The sequence below is a fragment of the Amphiura filiformis genome, chromosome 3, assembly GCF_039555335.1.
Source record: "Amphiura filiformis chromosome 3, Afil_fr2py, whole genome shotgun sequence".
In the NCBI taxonomy this organism is placed as follows: Eukaryota; Metazoa; Echinodermata; class Ophiuroidea; order Amphilepidida; family Amphiuridae; genus Amphiura; species Amphiura filiformis.
The window spans coordinates 60,981,013-61,006,558 of NC_092630.1; the positions used below are offsets into that span (position 1 = coordinate 60,981,013).

The following is a 25,546-nucleotide window of genomic DNA, read 5'->3' on the forward strand; positions in this document are numbered from 1 at the left end:
GGAACCCAACGTGTCGGATAACGTATCTCAATACTACGTCATCGAGACCCTGAATGCCAAACACGTCAAGAAGTTTAAAGCTACGTCGACAGATTACGGGTTAAGGTTGAAAATTTAGACGATCGTTTCGCCGTCGATAGCATCCCGTTACTGTCGAATATTATAGACGATGTATTGGACCGTGTCACCGACGGTGTTCGACCTAGGGATATGGTCAGAATTGTCCTACAAGCGCCAAGTCTGGAAAAACCGATTAACTTACCTTTCATCAAAAAGACGACTTAACCATAGACCGATTTATGGCGCGTGAGAGACACATGTTGTCGCTCTGATTGGTAATATCGATGATACATCTCAAATTTTTCTTCTTTTCTTCCCACGTTTTGAATATCTTCCTGTTACCCCTACCCCCTTCGGGCATCTCCATATGGACGACGTTGATTTCCATGTCGCTATTTAGTTTCAGGTCTTTCTTGGATTGTAGAACGTGTTCTATACGCGCCATAAATCGGTCTATGGTTAAGTCGTCTTTTTTGATGAAAGGTAAGTTAATCGGTTTTTCCAGACTTGGCGCTTGTAGGACAATTCTGACCATATCCCTAGGTCGAACACCGTCGGTGACACGGTCCAATACATCGTCTATAATATTCGACAGTAACGGGATGCTATCGACGGCGAAACGATCGTCTAAATTTCTCAACCTTAACCCGTAATCTGTCGACGTAGCTTTAAACTTCTTGACGTGTTTGGCATTCAGGGTCTCGATGACGTAGTATTGAGATACGTTATCCGACACGTTGGGTTCCGACGCTTCATCGCGTATTTCATTCGTTTCCTCAGGCTCCTCTTCTACTCTTGCTTCATTTATCAAGTCATCCACGGTTTTATCGGCGCTTCGTTTACGCGTTGAAGGAACATCACCCGCCACGACCTGCATGGGATTTTGGTATTGAAAAAAAAAATTATATTATTATACTATTACATTAAATAAAAATACGTTAAATGAATGGTAGAATAAAAATAAAAATAATTATTTAAAAAAATCACGAACCACATACAGAAAATTGAGCACAGAATGTATTTTATTATATTAATTTATTAAATAAAATACCTTTAAAGAATATTAAAAAATTCTACTTACGTTTTCGTCAGTAGTTGCGGGATTTTCACCACCCACCATATCAGATAACGGATCACCATCATCCATGATCAGTTCAATATGCGTTACGTCCGGTGTAAGATCCAATATTCTCTGGAAAGCGAGAGTTGAAATATCCGTCTGCCATCCATCGGAATTAATGATTTCGTTCAACCGTTCAACATCGCATGAAGATCTAATTTCTTCAACAATTTCGTTCGGCGCATCATTACCGCTATAGTTTCTCTCTCCCTGCGTCGTCAACTCAAAGAGTTTGTTTAACGCCAACTGGTACAAGTCGTCATCTAAACCCTGACCGATGAGAAAATCCAACTCTTCTATAGACTGACAAGCGTTGATTAAACGGTCCATTTTATTCCGTATGCGGGGCCGCTCATTCCAGGAATGAAAATTTATTCGTAGACACCATCGTTTTATATATGTTCGTTATGAAACACTCGACGTCATCGCTCGATAACTGATGTAGCGAGTGACACGCTCTCACGTGGTGTGTACACGTGAACGGTTCAATGTGCTACACTATATCATCGCTCGAAGTGTTTGACGTCATCACTCGGCCGTAAGACTTTGGAGAGATAACATCGTTCTATCACGCAGCGCTAAATTATTATACTCGATAATGTAGCGAGTGACACGATCTCACGTGGTGTGTACACGTGAACGGTTCAATGTGCTACACTATATCATCGCTCGAAGTGTTTGACGTCATCACTCGGCCGTAAGACTTTGGAGAGATAACATCGTTATATCATATCGTTATTATACTCGATCATGTACCCGTCGTTATCTTCTTTATTTTATAACGTGTCGTGTTTTTACGAAACCTACAACGATATTGGAAATATATTAATGGAATAATGGACGAAAAGAAGAGAGAGATTAAAAAGACTAAACAAAGCAACAGTTTCTTTTTTTATCTTCGTGAATTTTATGACGTGTTCTGTTTTAGCATAATCTACAACATATGAGAAATATATTTGTTGAATGGACGAAAAGAAGAGAGATAAAATAGCCTATACAACAATTTCTTTTTTAGCTTTGTGATTTTATTAAGCGTTGTGCTTTTTTTCTTTATTTTTCAGCGATCTTGGAAATATATTAATGGAATAATATACCTTTGTTGGATTTACTATATCGTATTCTATACTTTATTGGATTTATAATCTACGTGCAGGTAAGCCACAAATTCTGAATTAATATTAATCGTAAAACTATCGTAGGGCGCTCCATTAGTACGTTCATCGCATCTCTCCTTTTCCGTCACGAATTTGTTTTTCTGACGCAATGCCTGTACGGCGCTATCTATCTTGGGCGAGACTTCTTTCAAAACGTTCCAATCTTGTAGACTCAAATTGATACCTTTCTGACTCGCCATCCATTTCTGGGTAACATTATGCCGGTAATATTCTCGGATGTTGATATAAATTTGATCTCTAAACGTTTGAATCACGATGTGTCGGTCTTCCCTAATAGGAACGCGAAGCATTTCACGGTCCGATGGAAAAGCCGGCAGTTTCCAACTCGTTTCGGGCCGTTGTTCCATGGCGTGTATCTTCTCGTAAGGAGTTGATCTCGCTCTTTTTTCCCAAGCTCTTTTATCCTTTCCCAGACCATGGTTAGAGGATGGACGGAACGGTTCTTTCTTACGAAGGTCCGAATGTTCATAATCGGTATCCTCCGCTATCTTCGCTAATTGATCGTTATAATAAGAGAGATCGTCGTCATCGTTCCATTCTCCAAAAGCTTGCGTTTCCTTAAAAGTATTACTGGATACATCTTTTCCAGTAGCGAAAGATCCACTCTGCTGTTGATGGCTCGACATACTGATCAGATTGAAATTGTGTCAAGGAATGAAGTTAATACTGCTCGCGCCTCTATTTATACACTCTGTCCACCGTGTCTCGTTTTTCTTTTTAAACGGCGATACGTCGTAAATGTTCAACAATTTGTTTGTTTTTTTCCGGCGATTGAAACGAAAAGCACGTTAAAAAAAACACGATCGTTACGATTCATGTTTTTCAACAGCGGTAAATTTGCGCGATGTATGAGAATAAAACGGTCAATTTGAACGTCGTTACGATGCGATATTAGTTGGTTATTTGGTTACTTGCGCAATTATCCACCGAACATGTTTTAACGAGCGAAATCACGTTGCAACGACTAGTCACAAATATTAGCGACGTTAAATTGGAGCGAGACGCGTGGCTAATTGACACGCCAAACCCACCACCGATCGTGTTTTTAACGAGAGAAAACACGTTGCAACGTCTCGTCAACGGTAGCGAATATTAGCGGCGTTAAATTGGAACGAGACACGTTGTTATTTGACACGCCGAACCATCCACCGATCGTGCTTGTAACGGTACCGTTAAATTGGAACGAAACACGTTGTTTAAAAAAGAACAACATTGTCCGCCTATCGTGTTTTGTAACAACGCCACGTCCGCAAATGTTTTTAACGAACTTAATGTGTTGAAAAGTCTCGATTGAAACTCGCCTCGTAAACTGTTGCAATATAAACGCCGGTAAATTGGAGCGCGACTCGTTGATTCTTGAGTAGCCAAATTATCCACCGATCGTGTTTTTTTTTAACGTTCGTAATACGCGTTGTCAAATTATCTACCAATCACGTTTTATTAACGGCCGTAATGCGCGTTGATTCTTGAATCGCCAAATTATCCACAGGTCGCATATAGTAGGACAGTAGAGTTGGGATAAGGCGCGTCTTTAGAAGAATTTCTTACATACTCTCGATTTCTTGCGTATTTACCTGCGATCGTGTTTTGTAATGAGGCCACGTTCGCAAATGTTTTTAACGGCCGTAAATGTTTGTTGAATGCTCTCAATTTGTTGGATATTTCATACGATACGTTAATCGTGTTTTCGCAAATAATATCGGCGTTACATTGGTACGTAACTCGTTAAAATTCAGCCGTGAGAGTAAACCGTTGCTCCTCTTCCGTCGCCATAACGCCTGCCTTTTGGTATTCACCGACGCGTTTTTTCGAATAAATTGGTCTTATCCTCGAGCGAAATATTTTCCATAAAATCGAAAGGGTTGTTCACGCGATAGAATTTTTCGTAACCCAGTTCGAACAGTAAACGATCGGCGATGAATTCTATATATTGAACCATTAGATGTTCGTTCATTCCTATCAGTGAACATTTTAAAGCCTCCGTCATAAATTCACGTTCAATCGCCACCGCTTCTCGTACGATTTTCAACGTGGTTTCGACGGATGGTTTTTGGTCGATGTACGAGAATAATAAACAAGCGAAATCGCAGTGCAACGCCTCGTCACGACTGATGAGCTCGTTGGAAAAAGTCAAACCGGGCATCAAACCTCTTTTTTTCAACCAGAATATCGCGGCGAACGATCCGGAGAAGAAAATCCCTTCGACGACGGCGAACGCAACGAGTCTCGTGGCGAAAGTGGCCTCGTCGTCGTTGATCCAACGTAAAGCCCATTCGGCTTTCTTTTTCACGACCGGTATAGTTTCCACGGCGTTGAGTAAGTATATTTTTTCGCGTGTGTCCTCGATGTAAGTGTCTATGAGCAAACTATACATTTCCGAGTGAATGTTTTCCATCATGATCTGAAATCCGTAAAAGAACCTCGCTTCGGGAATTTGCACTTCGCTACAGAATCGAGTCGCTAGATTCTCGACGACTATTCCGTCGCTACCCGCGAAGAAAGCGAGGATGTGAGAAATGAAATACTTCTCCCCATCGTTGAGACTTTCCCAATGCGGTTTATCTTTAGCGAGATCTACTTCAGTCGCCGTCCAGAATGACGCCTCCGCTCGCTTGTACATCTTCCATATGTCGCGGTACTGAATCGGGAAAATAACGAACCGAGATGGATCGACACGCAGTAATACTTCCTCGTTTCTGGACATTTTCAGCTCTTATGTGGAAAGTGCGGTATGTACCGTGCTTTATATCTAGTTTACGATCACGATAACTATATAAATATGATTACGCATCTTTGGGATTGTACTCTGGAATATATAACCGTGGATTATACTCGTTCATGAATCATATTACGTTTTTGGTTTATATCGAGGATTTTATAATCGTGAAATATACGATACAACTGTACTGTTTCGGTAAGTCGGAAACTTTATTTATATATTTTCGTACTTCCCAAAGTTGAACATCGTTGTGCATCGTTGGGTGTTATTCCCTAAATATTAACGTCTCTAAATATTAACGTCCCTAAATATTAACGTCTCTAAATATTAACGGCGATTCAAAATGGCGGCATTTCCGGTTGACCTTTTCAAAATGGCGGCACTTCCGGTTGACCTTTTCAAAATGGCGGCACTTCCGGTTGACCTTTGATCACTTCCGGTTGACCTTTGACCACTTCCGGTTGACATTTTTAAAATGGCGGTATTTCCGGTTGACCTTTGACCACTTCAGGTTGACCTTTGACCTTGTGACCCGGAACCGGAAGTAGATGTCTCTAAATGCATACTTACTACTTAATACACTTGAGTCCTGATGAGACCAGGTTAAAGATTATTTTTCAAGCAATGCGATAAGAGTGAGCGTTTCACCGCCGGTGCGAGTAAAATGCACACTACACATGTAGATTGAAGAATGTGGAATGCACATACATAGACACCAGCGGTAATAAAAATTAGGTTAAGACTCAAACGAAGGAGCGAGAAGCGCGTACGCTTCTCGCCCAAAAACATCAAACTGTAGCAGGCCTATTGGACCTTGGCTTTTCAAAATGAATCTAAAGCATTTTGAGTCCATTGTTTAAACGTTTGGTGCTTGTAATTTGTAAAATACAGCTATATTGAAAGTCACGTATAGAATTAACTGCAACATCCCTTTTTGTTGTCTCCGGCTGGCACTGGATTCAGACGCACCGCCGTCGGACTAGCACACGGGTTTCTTTTGGCATACTGCGTATAGAAAAAAAAAAGAAGAAGAGAGCATAATATATAAACACATTGTTCAAAACATTAAGGAAAGTAGTCCTATAACATCTATATATAACACCCAATGCATCTTATGCCACTCAATGAAGTAGGCCTAATCTACCCTTTCTCCCACCATTTCTGCAAAGATGGTCAATACGAACACTTCCTACTACAATCTGAGGTCCCGGGTTCAGCCATCTCTAAATTCCACCAACTAATTGCTCTTTCCAACTCGTGTACTTCCATCACGTCCTAACATAACCCGTGAAGACAAAGAAGTCCACTTTTATTAGCACCGCCGACCGGCGGGTTCTTGATTTTTATTTAAGCATATTGCAGTGGCGTAACTTTGGTTCAGGGTGCCCGGGGGCGAAAGTAGATCGGGTGCCCCTAACCAATGGTGTGCATGGTGCAAAGCCCCCCCCCCCCCCACCCGGACAAAAAAATGAAAGAGAAAAGTGCTCTTCCGACAAAAAAATTGAAAGAGAAAAATATCGGGAACGCAAAGGAAAAGATAAGGGACAAGAAGCCCGTTTTCCAGCAAAATTCATCCCGATCATGGGCCAAAATAGTGCAAAATACAAAAGATGTCCCTATTATACTTTGATCAGCTCGAAATAGGCGGGACTTGTTAGGCTTTTACCACTACGCCAAAAGTAGACCCACGTTAAGCCATTATTTGACCTGTCCGGCCTATATTTTGTGTGTTAAAGAAAGTAGACAAAGTATAGGACTTGCATTAGTAATTTGTGATGCTTCTGGAGAGGTGTGACAAAACAATTGATTTTTCTGCGCCTTTGGCTGCAACACTCTTGTTTTTGCTCTCCAACTTTACTTGATTTGAGTTGATTCTACTGCCAATTTTGCATATATTTTATATGCTACTGGAGGATAATCACCCAGGATCAACTCTGTCTACTTAACTTTTCCTGAAATTTGGCTGATTTTTCATAGTTTATGAAAATCATTTTTGCTGAATTTTTCCTGTCTGAAACTAACTACACTGCAATAGTACTGCAGTACTGTGTTGTTCATCTTCACTGTTTTTCACAAATTTGCTACTAGGATGCACATGGCTGATTTTGTATTTGGAACTAATTTGGTCACCTTATTGATCCAGCTTGGATTGATTATGGCTCCAATCATCAGCTACTCAAGATTGGAATTACTGGAGTTAATGCCACGTAAGTGTGAACTACCTCTCTCAACTTACCAAACTTTGAAAGAGCTACACATTTGTGGAGTACAACCTACTCAGCGTGGTTTCAGAGGAGGAAAAAGTAGTGTTCCAAACATAAACCCAGAGACCAGTAGGCCTGCCATACAGGAGCCTATAACTGATGATTCAACAAACACTTTTAACTTAAGTTTATGGAATTCCCAGTCAGTGGGTAACAAACCCATTTGTGAATATGTGACTGACCGTGACATAGATATCCTCTGTTTAACAGAGACGTGGTTGAGAAGAGACGATCCTGTGGTGATTGGAGAAATATCTCCCCCTGGTTACAGTTTCATCAACGTACCTAGAAACTCCAACAATCATCGGGGTGGTATTGGGATATTGTACAAATCTCAATTAAGTCTTGGTCAAATTACAAATCACGATTTTCCAGACTTTCATTCATTTGAATATACCATTGTTTCAAATATGTCTCACTCAATTTATATTGTCTTGGTTTATAGAGCTCCCCATCTGCTGAAAACCAGCTCACAGTTTCAGCGTTCCTTGATGAATTTGACACCTTCACTGATCATGTAAATCTTCTGCCCGGTAAAGTTCTCCTCTTAGGAGATTTCAATGTTCATGTTAATCGTCCTCAGAAATGGGATGTGAAAAGGTATAATACTAGCATTGAGTCAGTAGGTATGGTTCAGCATGTTGACCAGCCTACCCATAGGTCTGGAAATATTCTTGATCATATAATCACAAGACCAAATGATTCCCTCATTGACTCGGTTAATGTTGATTCCATCACCTTCACCATTGATCACTACATGATCAACTGTACCCTTAACATGTGTAAACCAAATCCCATCAAAGTGTCTCAAACTTTCCGCAAATACAGGAATATTGACCATCAAGCCTTCTCTGTTGATCTCTCAGCAAAAATGGCTCCCATCATGCAAATGGAGTATACTAATGTTAATCTTCTGCTAAAGGACTTTAACACATCATGTTTAGAAGTCCTCAACACCCATGCTCCATCCATTACCAAAACAAGAACTGTCAAACATCGGCCTGGTTGGTATGGAGAGTCTATTGATATCGCTCGTAGGGAAAGGCGGCGTAGTGAGAGACTGTGGCGTAAGACTGGCTCTCCTGAACATCTTGCTGAATACACTGCAGCCAAGAAAGCGGTGAAAACATCAGTTGCTGGTTCAAAGACTATGTATTATAAAGAAAGACTTGAGAACTGTAGTCCTAAGGATATGTATCATATTGTAAAAGAACTTCTTAACAAAGACAGTAAGCCCATACCAGATGCTGATTGTCCCAAACAGCTTGCCAATCAGTTTGGCGAATACTTTGTGAATAAGGTTGAAACCATTCGTAATGAGGTTGACAATATTGGCACAGAATTTTGTAACAATGATAACGTATGTGATGTATTAGACAATACTTCAAATGTGAGTCCTAACATACCCAAGCTGAAACATTTCAATGAGGTTCCTGAAAGCGACTTGTTGAAAGTTATAAATAAGTGTCCCAACAAGTCGTGTGCCTTAGATGTGTTACCTACTTGGTTGGTTAAACAACATTCCACTGAGCTACTTCCTGTTCTTGGAAGAATTGTTAACATGTCCCTGTCAACTGGGACCTTTCCATCTGATCTCTGCAATGCCATCATAACACCTGTGTTGAAGAAACCTTCCCTCAATAAGAATGAGTTGAAACACTATAGGCCAGTTGCCAACCTGCCTTTCATTTCAAAAATAATTGAAAAGTGCGTTGCTACCCAAGTTCTGGATCATGTGAATCATCACCAGCTAGCTGAGCCTATGCAGTCTGCCTATAAGGCCCAACATAGCACTGAAACTGCGCTTGCATGTGTTCATAACAACTTCTTGTGTGCTCTAGATAAGCAGAAAGCTGTCTTTCTTATCATGTTAGACCTCAGTGCGGCATTTGATACCGTGGACTCTGAAATATTACTGCATAGATTAGATCAAGAATTTAGCATTGCTGGTTCAATTCAAACTTGGTTCAGAACATACCTTGACAACAGATCTTTCCGTGTATTTGTTTCAGGGGTGTATTCAGACAACATCGCTCTCAAGTACGGTCTACCCCAGGGCTCAGTTATAGGTCCCTTAGGATTTGTTTTCTATACTCATGTTGTCGGTCGTATACTTCGCCAACATAATCTGCAGTATCACCTTTATGCAGATGACATACAGGTTTATATCACTGTTGACCCATGCATCCCTGGAGATGCAGCTTGTGCCATCTTTAAGCTCTCTCAGTGTGTCAAAGACATCAACAAATGGATGGTGTATAACAAATTGAAACTCAACCCTGACAAGACAGAGTTCTTTGTTATGTCTTCTCCAAATCATGCTAAACGCTTACAAGATCTCAGCCTCAACCTTGATGATACTGTTATATCTGTATCGTCTACTGTGCGCAACCTGGGTGTCATTTTTGATCAAAATATGACCTTGTCTCAGCATATCACCAGTTTGAGTCAATCTATTAACTGGCAAATTCGCAATATTTACAGGATTCGCAGATTCATAGATTTTGATACTTGTGCTAATATTGTTAGATCTCTCATCATCTCCCGTCTAGACTACTGCAATCTTCTGTTAAATGGTATCAAACAAAAAGATTTGAATCGTTTGCAGAAGCTCCAAAACAAATGTGCCCGGCTGATTTACCAACAACCAAAATCTTGCCATATCACCCCTTGCTCACTGACTTGCACTGGCTCCGTATTGATGACCGCATCAAGTTCAAACTTCTCCTCTGTGTGTATAAGTCACTGAATGGACTCTGTCCCCAGTACATGAAAGACTGCCTGGTGGTGAAAAAACCTCGTCTTGGGTCAGTAACCACCCGTTCTTGTCACAACATGAACCTTGAGGTCCCTAAGACACATAAATGTGCTGGCGACAGGGTCTTCTCAGTGGCTGGCCCCAGAGCTTGGAATAATCTCCCAAATCACATTCGCAATTCTCCAACAGTTAAAGCCTTCAAATCTGCTCTCAAAACTCATCTGTTTCAGATTTCCTATGTCTAGTTTTCTTGATTTTTGCTTCTTTGTTTTTATTTTTATTGCGCTTTGAATCCAGCGGTAAAGGCGCTATATAAGTGTCGGTAAATGTAAATTCTCAAAGTAAAATATTTTGATATTAATCCGCGATGTTATAAGGCCCGCCGATTAGGAGCTGATCAAAGTATAAGCCCTTTCCACCCAGATCATGGGCCCAAATAGCGTAAAATACAAACATTTTGCTCGCTACGCCCGCACATTGTCTCAATAAAGCCTTTTTGGGAAGATCAAAGACTTAAATGTACATACTCTCTCTAAGAAAACCGGCGGTATATGTATAATTCCCTCTGAAAATTATTATTATTATTATTATTAATCAACACTTATATGGCGCTCTAACAAAGAGCACAGCGCCTTACAAAATATACAGGCAAAAATGAAGCAAGAAATAAATACAACCAACATTAATACAAATGTGTTTTAAGCAAACGCTTGAAAGCAGGCACAGACACCGCCTCCCTCAACTGGATAGGCAACTCATTCCAGAGCCGTGGAGAGGCAACGGCAAACGAATGATCACCAGCTCTCTTATTTGATCGTGGAACCAAGAGCCTTGTTGTATCTGAAGAGGAGCGGAGTCTGGGCCTATTTTCGTGCGTTACCGTGTCGCTGAGCAAGGTAAGCAGGTCACATAAATATGGTGGAGCGACATTCATCAAACACTTATAGACATACAACAATATTTTAAACTGTATTCTATCCTTCACTTGAAGCCAATGCAAGGAGTTCAGGAGATCCGCAGAGCACCTGTCCCGTCCACATGCAAAAACTAGCCTGGCCGCCTTATTCTGGACACGTTGTAGCCGTTTGAGGTCGGCCTCACGGGCACCAAACAAAAGAGAATTAGCATAGTCTATGCGGGACAGGACAAGTGCTCTAACGGCATGATGACAGGCTTCCTGAGAAATAAAACGGCGTATGCGCCACAGATTGCGAATGTGGAAATTGATAGTTTTACACAGGGTACTAATATGGATGGACATGTTCATTACACCATCAAAGGTTACACCCAGGTTCTTAACAGAGATTGAAGGCTCAATTGATTTACCATCAAGCTTCAGTTGGATATCAGACACTAAATTTAACACTCTTGGGCCCGCAACAACAAAAAACTCAGCTTTTTCTTGGTTCAATTGCAGTTTGTTGCGCAACATCCACATATTAAGATCAGATATGCAATTGGTAATACGATCCATGGTCCGTTCACACTCCCCGGGGACTTTATGATCAAAAGCAGCATATAATTGGATGTCATCTGCATAGCAGTGAAAACTAACATTATGACGGCGAATTATATCCCCTATTGGTGAAATATACAATATAAAACCTTGAGGACCTATGATAGACCCTTGAGGCAGAGAATAAGTGAGGACGTGTTCATTGGATAAGGCATTCTTTATGGACACCCTGGTGGTACGGTTTTCAAAATAAGATCGAAACCAGGAAACAACGGAATCACACATTCCAAACCTATCTCTAAGCCTCTGAAGGAGAATGGGGTGGTCAACCGTATCGAAAGCGGCCGACATGTCAAGTAGCACCAACAGTACAGTCTTGCTGTCGTCAACGTACTGGAGAAGGTCGTTCTTCACCTTTAGCAGAGCAGTTTCCGTGCTATGAAACTTTTTGTAGGAAGACTGATTTCTTTCGCCCAGATCATTCCTGTCTATATGGCTACCTACTTGACATGACGCCGCTTTCTCGATGACCTTTGACAAGAACTTGATATTGGCCACGGGCCTGTAGTGCTTAAGAATGTTATGATCAAGGTTTGATTTCTTTAGAACAGGTGTTATTATAGATTGCTTAAGAGTGTCAGGGAATGTTCCAGAAAACAGAGAACTGTTAACAACCTTGGTTATTATAGGTAGTAAAATAGCCAAATTGTCCTTGACTAGCCAGGTGGGCAGTGTGTCCAAGGAGCAGGTCTTACTGGGGAACTTCATAACAATCTTCTCAACATCACCTGTTTCTAGAGATTCAAAGCCATGCATACTTGAACAAATAACTTGATTAGGATCAGTGATGTTTCCCTGATCAACAAAATCAACATTAGCTCTGATTTTCTCAACCTTAGATATAAAAAATGATAGAAAGTCATCCGCCAGTTCTTTTTCAGATTTGGATTCCAAAGCAGGAAGAGCTTTTGTTGATTTATTCAGAAGTCCATTGATTGTAGCATACATATCCTTTGCGTTAGCGTTAGAAAATTTATCCGAAAAGTACTCAGTTTTAGCTGTGACGATTGATTTATTAACAAGTTCTTTCTGGGTCTGAAAAGCTTCATAATCTTCTTCCTTCCGACTTTTCCGCCATTTTCGTTCAAGTCTTCTGCGCTCGCGTCTCTGGATATGGACATTCTCATTGTACCAAGGTAACTGCGGCCTAATGGTACGCTCTTTAGTAACGACTGGACACACTTCATCGAGGACAGATGACGTTATAGTCTCATAAGCCTCAGCCAAGACATTGGGGTCATCAGATTCGTAGGGGAAATCAACCAAGCGATCTTTAAGTAGTTGATTGAACAAATCAGGGTCCAGTTTCCCATAAGGACGAGAACTTGTAACAATCTTCAACGGAGGTGGTTTGGCACACTTAACAATGCAAGTGATTATGTGGTGATCAGAGTAAAACTCAGGATGGACGTCGTGTACTTGAATAAGATCATCAGTTTCCCTTGTAATAAGTAAATCAAGGATATGATTCGACTTGTGGGTGGGTTTGTCAATAAATTGACGAAACCCAGTGGTCATTAAGCTATCATTAAACCTCTTTGTGTCCCACTTGTCAGGCCTATCCATATGTACGTTAAAATCACCGATAAGCACAAGTGATTCTGGAACAACACACAGTTCATCAAGAAACATTTCAATGTCATCCAAAAATTCAGATGTTTTAAGACCGTTAACTTTGGATGGTGGAGGATGATATATAACAATGAACTGGATTGAGTTTTTCAATGTGACAGCGTAATGTTCAAAATTCACAGAGTTGAAACCTGTAGGAGAAATGATCAGATTGAGTGTCTTTTTGTACAAAACGCCAATCCCGCCTCCATCTCGGCCACCCCCTCTTGGGGAATTCAAAAACTCATAACCAGGGGGTTTACACTCGCCAATTACGACCAAGTCATTTTCAGCAAGCCAAGTTTCGGTAATGAACATTATGTCGACATCATACTCAATAACATGATCAACCAGAGTTGTTGTTTTATTTGTTATACGGTTAGCATTCCAGTGATGGACAGTAAGATTGGAATATGGTTTAGTACGTGCTATTGGACGAAGATTAGATGCATTTCTAATCATTAGATTCCGATCAGATCTTTTTTCAACATGTTCAGTTCTAGTGGAGAGGGGTCTATGAGATGACAGAACTGGTATTGATCTTTCTGAGGAGTTTTCTTGAGCACTGTTTGTTGTTTCAAATTTTGGGGTCTGACGACGAGTGCGTACACCACCACGAATACCCCTGGGTCGAAAAATGCCAAAGTTCTTAAGATTAGTATAGGTGGTAGGTGCTATCCAATTACCAACACCTTTACGTAGTGTTATGAGTTCATGTCTACTATACTGCAGTAGGCCAGCATTGGGCTGAACCTGAGTAGTTACAGTACTTGATAACTGAAGTGGACTGGTTCCATTCATCTTGAGGTGCTCAAGTGGGCAAGTGATTGAGTTATCAGTTGAGGAAGTTATTGATCCCTCCACTTGAGAGTGTATCCAGTGATGGAGATATAGGTTCAATGAACCAAGTATGTGAAAATACAGACACAGTACCAATATTGGAAAAATAGAAAATAATTTCATCATGAAATTTCAGTACTTATCCAGCTACAATCCTTTTAAAAGTCAGTCAGGTTTGTCACTACCCTTAGCTCTAGTAGTTTGTAGAAATTCATGAAGATCTGGCAACAAATATCCATTTAAACACAACAAATTGAGAGAGACATTTAGCAGTGGCAGCAGCTCAAGACAGCGCCCAGACATCATAGTGTACCGGGTCAAATACCGGGTCAAAATTATGCAAGCGCAAAATTGCTTTCGTTTTTGCCCTCAAATATTACCCCCCCGACCAAGAAAGCTTGCTATGCCCTTGATTGAAAGCCATATATACCTACCGAATAACTTTTAAATTAATTTCATCTTTCAATGAACTTCATGTTAACAAAAAATGTTTTCATCTTCTCCAATGGCTTTACTTTTCAAGATTTATCACTAGCTGCAGTGACGTAGCTAGAGGTTGTGGCGCCCGGGAGCAAGAGTACAAAATACCCCTTCTTCCTAAAACAATTGCGCGCGGGCGCGCGAAATGTCAGGCTTAAATACCACTAATTTGGTATAATCAAGTTGAATTTCGGTCTTTCAAATGACAAGTTAAGGTGCACTGCGCGCGAAGCGCGCCAAAATTTTGTGTTGAGGGGGGCACCCAAATGAAGATTAATTCTCTCCATGGTAGGTAAAGGTGTCCACTTCGTTCCTATAACAAAGTATTATCGTGTCGAAATGCATGTGTATCCAGGCCTGGCCAGGGTGCCCCTTAGCCCGGGTGCCCGGGGGCGCGCCCCCCCAGAGCCCATAGGAGTTACGCCACTGGCATATTGTTGACGAAGTGACATTTTTTTCGAATAAATGAGCGGACAGAACCGGGACGAATCGTGATCGTGTGCTCAAATCAAAAAAATTTTCGTCTATAAATCTATAGTTATAGGCTTCCATAGCTTGACATAAATTATTGCATCTCATCCGGCTCCGTTCTCAATAACATCAGTATCTTCTAAACTTCTAAATCTTCTGACAAGTTCCGTGTTCCAATGATGTTTTTAAATCTTTAATATTTTCTTTTCTCTTTGATTTTAGTATACAGAACTCTCACGATTTATTGTAATGATTCTCCTGCCTCAGTTAAATTAAACATATCTACATTATCATTTCACCTTTAAACCGGTTAATATCCCGGTTAATAAACCTTATTATCACCAGCTATTAAGTTTCGAAATTAATCATTGCTGGCAATTTACCCGGTTATAGCAATATTGATATCAGGGTTATTGAGAGCAATGCTATCTTTCCAGTGATCGAATCTCCTCGAACCAAGTTCGTGCTGTGTATAAAATACATTCATTCCGCCGCATTACCGTGAAATACGGATATATATAGGGACCGTTCAATTTTTACCACCGATGGTTTGGGAGGTTCGAAAAATGGACGTCTGTCTGTGTGTGTGGGGGGGCACAGTGTCATCGCCCCGATATCTTCATGGCAGAAATCGCCATGGTAGGTTGAATCCACCGCCACGCATGGCCATTTTGTATCGACCTGTTTAATAGTTTTGAGTCTCATAATGGGCCGAAGGACATCTGACTAAGGCTACTGACAATAGCCCCGATTAGCTCGGTGACTGACCTTGCTAGTGTGTGAGTCGAGCATTGACGCCATAGGTCATATCCTTTAGACTATACCTTCACGATTGGCCTATACACTGCGCTATATAATTCGGCACATATAAATCAGAATTATAGTCAGTTTTTGACTCAAGACGCAAGCTACTCTCTCAAGACGCAAGCTAACGACTATCATATCTGTTCAAAATATATATTCAAGTGCAAGGAACCACATCTGGTTTCTTTATATGAAATCCTTTACGGGAGATATTCATCATTTTCTACCCCGGTATCCAAAGATTTTCTTCTCATATCAAACTCGTGCATAGCAAATTCACGTGTATCGATCCTGGGTATTTATTTTAGTATCTCTGCTGACAAAGTAATTATTAGCCAGGCGATGTCGCGGGGGGTCTGAATATTTTATTTGAACCATTACCATGGGAATGTTAAGAAAATTGGGAAAACAATATTAGGCCTAAAAGAAAATGAACATTTTAAGCGGACGTGAGCCGGGGGAACGTCTTTTTTTTGTTGTGAATTTGCTTTTCAAAGCTCCTATCCCCCTGGAGTATATTTTGAACGGCCCCTTATAGTCCAATTATTATATTTATCATCAGCTTCTTGCATGTTTGAATAATAAGTGGAGGGGTCAGGAGTGGGTCATATTATATTCCTGTTTTAGTTTATTATGCATGCGTAGCCCTTTCCCCCTTTCTGTCTTCCTCTCTTTACATCATTCCAATCCCACCTTCCGAGTCTGTCTGTCTGCTTGTCTATTTCTCTCCTTTCCTCTCCCTCCTCTTCATAGGTGTGCAAATGTGTGTGTGGGGGAGGGGAGACAAATTTTAAGGGGGCAAACATTGACAAAAATGGGCTAAAAAGTACCATCCCACAGGGGGCAAGATTTTTCACAGGAGAGGCGGATACCCTTTGCCCCCTTGGCTACGCCTCTGTCTCTGGCTCTCCCGCCCCTCTATCGTTCTCGTTTCTCACCATCTTGACCCTCCCTCCCCTTCTATTGTGTTTCTCTGCAGTACAGCTCTCTATCTCCCTTCAGTCATATATTTTTTCAACATTCATGCTACAGCATGATGCAAACTTACATATTCAAGGAAGACATCACGGCTGAAGAGCGAGAAAGCTTCAAATACATTGGTGGTTTCCAAGGCGCTAACCTCACAGAATCGGGCTCCAATTTGATAGGCTAACTGCAAAAATAAAAATAAAACCATTAGGATGAAGATTTGTTTTTAATTTTAGGGGCGAACTTGTCAACTTTCGTGATCATTTTTTAATAGAATTATGCAATGTTTGGATTCTGGAAACCTGTACAAAGTATACAAAAATTGTATAGTCTGTAAAATAAACTAGGCCTATTTATGTAACACAAAAATGCAGGTTCAGGATGTCAGTATATCGTGCATCTGGTGTCGATATATTAGCGAGCAATGGAAGAGATTCATGACGACCTTTCAACTTATATAGCCCCGCGATTCCTCATGGATCTGTAACCAGCCCTTACCTTTTATTGTGTGTGTGTGTGGGGGGTGTAGAAATTCTAAAATGTGGACCTCTTTCCAAAATAACACCCCCCCCGTACAAAAAAAAGGTACATGGACTTTTTAACATGTCCCCCGAGAAAAGTTGATCTTTCAATTTTGTCGATTGAGGGGAGGGGAGAGAGGTGCAGCCGCAGATGGCGGGATCTGATAATTATGGAACTATGGCCTTACTTTTCTGCCCTGTTCTGTAGTGACTTTTCGTTTCTCGTCTAAGTCCATTTTGTTGCCACATAATAATTTGACTACATCTGGATCTGCATGCTATAAGAAAAACAAAACCAATAAAAAACGAGAGAAAAAACACAAAAAACCAGTTATTATAATAACAAATTAAAAAAAAATACGTTAGGCATTAATTATTTCCATCGATACAGGTCTAGGCCTAAACTATATGAGGGAATATAGGTCTATATTATATGCCTAAACTATATAGAGGGAATATCATATCAGTAAATTCAAAGGTCGAAACCCCTGAGAGCGTGATCGAGCACGTCGGATGAAATTGGCTTCGACCTTTGAAAACTCTTTTCTTTGAAATTTTCATTGTGATTTTACTGTTTATCAATATCTTTATCTTCGATTTATAGCAATCAATGTTTTTGCATTTATGTATTTGTACGATTATATGATGTACCAGTTCAACTGCACGGTTCCATCTCAGAATACTGTCAAATGATGATTGTTTAGTGACGTCATAGACGAATACTACCCCCATAGCACGGTGATAATACTGAGTTGTTATTGCGTTGAACTTTTCTTGGCCAGCAGTATCCCATAGTTGGAGTCGAACCCGTGTTCCGTTCAGGCGAAATCGGGCAATGCTAAAATCGATTCCTGCAAAAGAAATTAAAAGTCTTGTTTAATATTCAGTGAACAGCTCTTTTCAGAGCCACCAAACCCTTTACATTAGCAGAGAAGCGAGGTCTACTTGTTCTCTGTTGACAGGCTGAACGGCTCTGAAAAGAGCCATCAGTATAGGCAAAGGGCGGTCGACATGTCTCGTACTTTGTCCTGAAGAAGCCTACTCTTGACGAAAGCTTGACAGCTGTTCTAAACTTGTCCGACGGCGAACCCGCTAAAAATTGTTATGAGCCTCCGTCGTAAAAAAAGCACATCCCACAATTCAAATAACATAGGGGGCCTATTGCAAAACGAAGATCAGCAATATACTAATTAGTCAAAAATGTGGTCTAATTTGACAAATTAAAAAAAATAATAATGTTAAACTAAAAATTTATTTATTTAATTATGAAAGGACGCTCAAAATTATTTCAAATTTATTTAAAATTATTTTCTTGTAAATTATTTTCTTGATTGTATCCATTTGTAATGGCAAATTATAAATGACAAATTAAATAACAAACTATTTATATCAATTTTATATTTGATTTATTGCACTGAAAATAAATTTGAAATAATTTTAAGAGTTCTTTCATCATTATAATTATATTTGAATGACTAATTACCCATTATAGAATGACGTCAAATTACACATTTTTAATTAATATTTCCAGAGTAAGGCTTGCTTGGCCGACGTTATACATGTATGGACTTTGAGCCGGCCTGTTATCATAATATAAATCAATTGTAGAATTTAACAAATCTGATTCAGATAAAGTTTAGATGTTATTAACTAAATCAAATATGGAAGATAATTGTTCAAACTTAGCTGAGGCAATAATACACAGATTTAATTGATAAAGACAATTAATTAAATAGAACATATGCTCAATGTGTCACGTTTTTTACGCTCATCATGCTCAATTTAAAATTAGTTCTTGAAAACAAGTTCTTCTTTTGGTTCTTCATGTTCATGAGAAGATACGAATAAACTTTCAAATCGCATAAATGTTGGATTTTTTTTTGGTTGACATGCAGGAACCAGTCAGACCCACTTTATCTATGTATAAATGTATAAAGATCCCTGAATATTACCAAAAATTCGAGCTGAATTAAAGACCTTTTTGATTTGATGATATCAGCTCCAAAAGCCCCTCTCAATTTCATTTTTTAATGCGATTTCAACCAGAAAGCCAAGAAAGGCCTTCATTTTAACAGTTGGCAGCTCCAAATAAAAATTCCTTTAAAAAAGGAATGGGGCGCCCAAATTATGTGAGCTTGGACGTGATATGGTGAATTCCATGGCATGGTGTTTAGATTTGGTCCCGGGGATTTGGTATCATAATGATTTTTCTAGGGAAGAGTAGAAGATGATCAAATGCAAGACAAATGTGTTTGATTGGGGATGGTGTATCACAGGACCGTTTTGGATGAAATAAATTGAATTGGAATGAAGCTGTCGTGTCAATTTGCGATTATGTGGGGTGGGGAGTTCAATTTTGGGGCATATTGTAGTGATGATATTGCTTTGGATATTGAATATTGTTGAATTTCGTTATGCAGGGGGTATATGATGGATAGTATAGAAGAGGATCTACCCTATGTTGACCAAAAGAAAAGTTTTTATGAATGTATAACGTCTGTGATACATATACATCATAACGTCTGTGATACATATACATCATCTACTTGCTAATACACTGAAAATCTAATAGAGATGAAGGATAAAAGACAATTACAGAACATTCATTCTTCAAAAGTAGCTATATGGGTATACAATGTTTACAAGATAAGAACGTTAATGTTTTGTACATGAACGTAACATCTTTGATACATAGTTGTTAACACACTGAAAATCTGACTAGAGATTTACAATTTGATGATATCCAAAAGAATACTTACTAACTTAGCATTGAAGAATTAAAATAATTACAGAACTTTCATTTGTTAACATACACGTAGCAATGATTAACAATGTTGAAAATACAAACGTAACGTTTTGTTCATAAACATAACATCCTCGACACATCTAGGATCCGCATAATTTGTTGATTAATGTCATAAACAGTCACAAAAGATTTATGGTCTGATCATTTTATCATTTTAAGGGGACCCGATATTGCATTTGGAAGAACCAGGCTTTTCAATTACTATCAAAACTGCTGGGTACCAAACTTTTTGATACAGCTTGTATAGTAATTTGTTCTAATTTCCATGCAAAAGGAGCCAGTTGTTTCATCCTTAAAACAAATAGGCTACACCATAATTTCCAATTACCCCATGCAGATAGATAAGACCTTGGTAAGATAAGCGTGTTAATTGTTATGTCACTATCACTATCTTGATCTTGATAAGATGCCTGACTTTGAAACTTTGGGTACAAAAACTCATACTCTGCAAGTTAGGTCAAATTTTGCACTATGATTGTTTATTTGAGCTTATTGGACTATGCCATTCAGATTAGGCTATTGTAATCCATAGTGTTGGTCACCGTCTATCGGGTTCTAAGAGGCGGTAAACTGGTTACAAAGGTCAAAGTGGTTACAAAGGTCAAAGGTCTCGATTTATTTGGTGTTTTTACAAATCCATTAATTTTGTCTTTTAAACAAAGAATATACGCACACCATTTTATCCTGTGCATAACAGAAAACAATAATAAAATAAAATCCAAGCATATTGTGGATTTATTTCTGAGCAAGGGCATAATTTTAGCAAAATAGCACAACAATTGCGGAGTAAATCTAGTAAGACTGAAATTAGAAGCTACTCACAAGTACATGCCTATATTGTGGGACGCCTCCGTAGAGGGCGCCCCAAAAATCAAGGGGTAAAGCGCCATCATGGAGAGTGCATCCATATACTCATTAGGCTTATTGTAGTACCCCGTTTTAAAATTTAAAATCCTCCATTTTTAGTTGTTTTACTTTTAACCTCTTTTTATTTTAGAATTTACCCCACGTTACCACACTTTCCAAGGAATTCTGCAAGGTGATATTTTCATCAAAATACTACATAACCAGTGCAGATCTGTCAAATTATCTTATTTCAGCTATTCAAACACAACGAATTGGGCTGATTCTATATTTACAATTGGGACATTAACATCCTATGCCTATATTACACCATGTATGTATCACTAAATTATTTGTTCTGTTAATCGAACCTGATTTTTGGCATATTTTTAAGCTATAAAAAGCAACCACACTATAAACTTGTGAAGTTCACTCTTTATTCTCCATTTTTCATTTTCCATCAATGTCCTATTAAAATATTATTACAATTTCTCAATCAATCAAATTGTATGGTGCGTGGGAATATCGCTTGTTGGTCTTTCAATCGACACGATCAAAAGCTATCGAGCGTTAAATGTGTGCATGTGGGTAAAAGTATTTAGCAAAATTGAACTTTGTATTAATGTAGTGCTATAATAATAATATTAACTAGAGCAACTGTGCCCTTTGCAAGGGCACGAGGTAAGTTAGGCGGATGACTGTGACGATCCAGAGAAGATGAGAATTTCTCTGGACGATCTGATCAAGCAGCAATACTTTGTGCTGGATAGTATTAATTTTAATAAACTGTTTCATTAATTGCGGTTTTAATATATCTTGATCGTGGAAAGCTTGCATTTTGAAAACTTGACCTTTGACCTCTGTATGACACCCTTAATGACCTTAAATAAATTTTAAAATATTTAAAACATGTTAAGAATGTCATAAGGATCATTGCATTTAAATTTCAGCTCAATTGAAACATTTTGAAAACTTGACCTTTGACCCCTTTATTGCCCCTTAAATGACCTTAAATGCATTTTAAAATGTTTTCAACATGTTTAGAATGTCATAAGGATCATTGCATTTAAATTTCAGCTCAATCGGAGCATTTTGAAAAACTTGACCTTTGACCCGCTTTATGACCCCTTAATGACCTTCAATGAATGCTAAAATGTTTTAAACATGTTTAGAATGTCATAAGGATCATTGCATTTAAATTTCAGCTCAATCAGAGCATTTTCGGTTAAAATGACCTTTTTTGACCCCTGTGACCTCTTGGATGACCTCTGACGTTAAACAACCCATAACATTTGTAGCCAGCTACCCAATACTGCTTGTGACTGAGTTTGGTCGAAATCCGATCAAGCATGTGGCAGTAGTAGCAAATTGTGAGAAAGAAGAAAGAAGAAAGAGGAAAGAAGAAAGAGGAAAGAAAGAAATGGCAAGAAAGAAATAAGTTAGGCTGCCCGCCTAACTTAATAATTATCCATTCTGCAAATTAAATACTCAAGTTAAGATGTCCTTTATTCATTAAATTTACAGACATATGTTTCATGTCTATGATATCTAGGTCAAATTTTCTTGATTACGGACATCAAGTTTCCGGCTCTGTTCCTGTAGTCTTTCCGCGGGTTTCACCAGAAGTTTCTATAGATAGGCATAACAGCTATAATATAAAATATATTCTTCTCAAATCAACTTTAGGGACCGTTCACAAACACTTGTTAGGGGGGCTGATGCAAAAAATTATCGCGAGATTTTCCGCCCCCCCTTTACATGTCTTTAAAAAAAATTCAGGGCCCCCTGTATGAAAATTATGGGTCAACCCCATAGAAAAGCATATAAACTCAATTTTCCCGGGAAAATTTGTGGTCAAATTTTTCCGCCCCCCCCCCCCCTTAGGAGGGTCAAAACATTTAAGGGCCCCCCATTTTGCATCAAGACCCCAACAAGTGTTTGTGAACGGTCCCTTTATATCAGCTAGTATTTTTGATATGGACATGTACTAGTACGTGTAAAATATGTCATATAAATCTGTAGCCTAATATGAATTTTAATTCGTTTCAAATGCGAGAGGAGAAAAGGGAAAACGAAACTCATTATTTATCTATAATGAAATTAAATCCGAATCGATATTGCAATTATATTTAACTAAAGCAATAAATAAATAAATAAATAAATAAATAAATAAATAAATAAATAAATAAATAAATAAATAAATAAATAAATAAATAAATAAATAAATAAAAAATTAGCTGAAAATAGGAGCTGTAAAAAAAAATCCCATGTTTGAATAAAACTTTTAAAAGTTTTTTGTGTGCATTTAGTCCTTTTGTCCTGTCAATGAAGAGATGCAGCTGTGTCTTCTGATTAAAATAAAATGCGTGAAATTGGCTTTGTCCTTAGCCGTTGAACGTATGCATGGATGGATTTTGTCTTAGCAGAATGCAGAGCCAAGCTCAAAGTTTTTTTGTTACTTGGCATAAATAAATATATGCCTGCAGGGTCGGGTGTCTAACAATACCCACCGTTGCCTGTACAGGAAAGCATACATTACAGCCACGATAACAAAGGATGTACTTCATGTACCCATAAACCATGATAACAATAAGGGAAGAACTGGTTACCGTCATTGTTTTAATATAAACGAATTTTTGATTCATTTGAATTTGTATAGATATATAGGCCTATACGAGATACGCTATGTGTAAATTGTATAATTTATTTGGGGCCTATTGTTTTATCAATAAAATAGAACATAATATAACATCAAGATTGACACTGGGTAGCCTATATAGCAAGCACAAAAACGTTTGACAAAAGAGTACGTTTAAATCTTGGGTTATAAGGGTTTAAAACATTTTTTGAAAATGTGATGCAAAACATTCTGACATAATATTATTTGTAAGTATTGACAAAATATTTTACGATAACATCTTGATATTTGTTTTCATGACCTATAAATGTTTTCATGACCTATCATTGAATGTCCCGGGCTTTAATAGTAAGCCAGAAACGTTTTGATCAAACCAAAACGCGATAATAATAATGTTTCCCCATGAATGTTTGTGTAAAATTATTTAATTAATGCCTACAGGCTACATCATACATATTGTAAGTGTGAATATTATTTTTAGGCACTCTTGAGCTCTGAAGACCAAATACAAGTTACATTAAGGGACCGTTCACAAACACTTGTAACAGCCCCCTAAAGTGTTTGTGAACGGTCCCTAATGTTGAGCCCTTTTCCCTTTCTATATACTTTTCATTTCCCCCTCGCTAGTCCCTAGCTTGCTTGATGACACGCCGTATGTAGGCCTACATAGATGTTTTGCCATATGTCCCATAATCTTTTCATGTTGAACATGGACCTAAACATGCTAAAAAGAGATATACAGCAGTGCAGTTCTTCTCAAAGTTCAACATTTTCTGACTGGACCGGTTCAAGGACAGTTTATCACTCAGTTATCAATTCTAATTTCTTACCAATAGTAGTTTCGTAGTCCTCAATAAGTTTGTCATCAGCAAATCTTGCAACTAAGGACGTCTTTCCAGTATTTGAATCGCCAATAAGAATTACAGATAATTGCACATCATTTATAACATTTTTTGGTAGACCTGTTGTCACGAAAGAATTTTGAGAGAACTCGATCTCGCAATCCGTGTCCGACTCATAATCGGTAGTGTCCGACTCTTTAGTCCGAGTCTGTGTATTCTGATTTTGTTTACATTCACATGTCTTCTCGTCTGCCTTAGCAACTTGTGTCTTTGCAATTTCCCAAGTTGGATAGTACTGCATAATCGAGGGATTCTGTAACTCTGTACATTTACATATCTCCTCTTCAATGTTTGATTGCGTTGATTCCGCACTACAACTCGCATTGTCAAATCCAGAGTCAGTTTCGTATGCAAACCTGGAGTCGTCATTACAAAACATATGATAGTAGAGTTTGCCCTCAGTTGACATCAAAAATTCCACGCCTCTTCCGTAGTTTCAAGTTCAGTGTTTAAATTTACATTACCAGTGCTATTGAAGATAACCTACATGTATAATACACGTGTAAATCTTTATAGGATATCATCGAGATATTCAAATACCTGGCATGACAAAACCATGACAACACAGTTAAAGTTCACTCCAGCTCCAGTCCAAGCACTGCACTGACTGCTGTGATTTCGCTGCCGCAGTGCAAACTTTGTTGCCAAAAGCAAAACGAAAGCATTGATGAAATAGCCTACATAAACCACACTATTTTAAGCTCATTGCTTTGAAGTTTCAATTCCAATTCTATTGAATAATGGCGGAACAAATGCATCCACATGGAAGACGAATGATTTGCTTGTTCAACCGATGCATCAAGTGTAGTGCAACCAGTCTCAGTCCAGATATCCAGTTCAATAAATTATATACCCAGCTCCATTACTTACACTTGCGTTGAAAAGTATTTCTGGTTGCAGATTCTTTTGTTTTGATGTTGACTCCGTGGCCTTTTCTTCTTTACGTGTCAAATATAAATGTTCAACTGGTCGTGCATGTCAAATGATCAAACATGAAACTAATTTAATAAAATTGAATGTATACTGTGCCACAACCAGGAGGGTGAAAG

At 38.8% G+C, this 25,546-nt stretch overlaps 1 protein-coding gene and 1 pseudogene across 1 annotated transcript; both read right to left on the bottom strand.

Annotated features, from left to right (window-relative positions):
- Nucleotides 1–4,080: 4,080 nt before the first annotated feature.
- LOC140147732 (ribonucleoside-diphosphate reductase subunit M2 pseudogene) lies at nt 4,081–5,159 on the bottom strand (annotated as a pseudogene).
- Nucleotides 5,160–5,651: 492 nt separating this feature from the next.
- LOC140148877 (ras-related protein Rab-13-like) lies at nt 5,652–25,526 on the bottom strand. The gene is made up of 5 exons (XM_072170970.1): nt 24,426–25,526; nt 17,960–18,159; nt 17,497–17,586; nt 16,867–16,971; nt 5,652–6,079 (listed from the first exon to the last, which is right to left on the bottom strand). Exons 1-5 carry the CDS (start codon nt 24,904–24,906, stop codon nt 5,990–5,992), a joined length of 966 nt encoding a protein of 321 aa, XP_072027071.1. The 5' UTR covers nt 24,907–25,526; the 3' UTR covers nt 5,652–5,989.
- Between the last annotated feature and the right edge of the window lie 20 nt (nt 25,527–25,546).

Excerpts from the sequence above, each read along its gene's own strand:
- LOC140148877 (XM_072170970.1), bottom strand. The coding sequence starts at position 24,906 with ATGTCAACTGAGGGCAAACTCTACTATCATATGTTTTGTAATGACGAC. Across the intron at positions 18,160-24,425 it reads GGACTACGAAACTACTATTG|GAATCGATTTTAGCATTGCC; the intron begins GTAAGAAATTAG and ends TTTCTTTTGCAG. Across the intron at positions 16,972-17,496 it reads CTACAGAACAGGGCAGAAAA|TTAGCCTATCAAATTGGAGC; the intron begins GTAAGGCCATAG and ends TTATTTTTGCAG.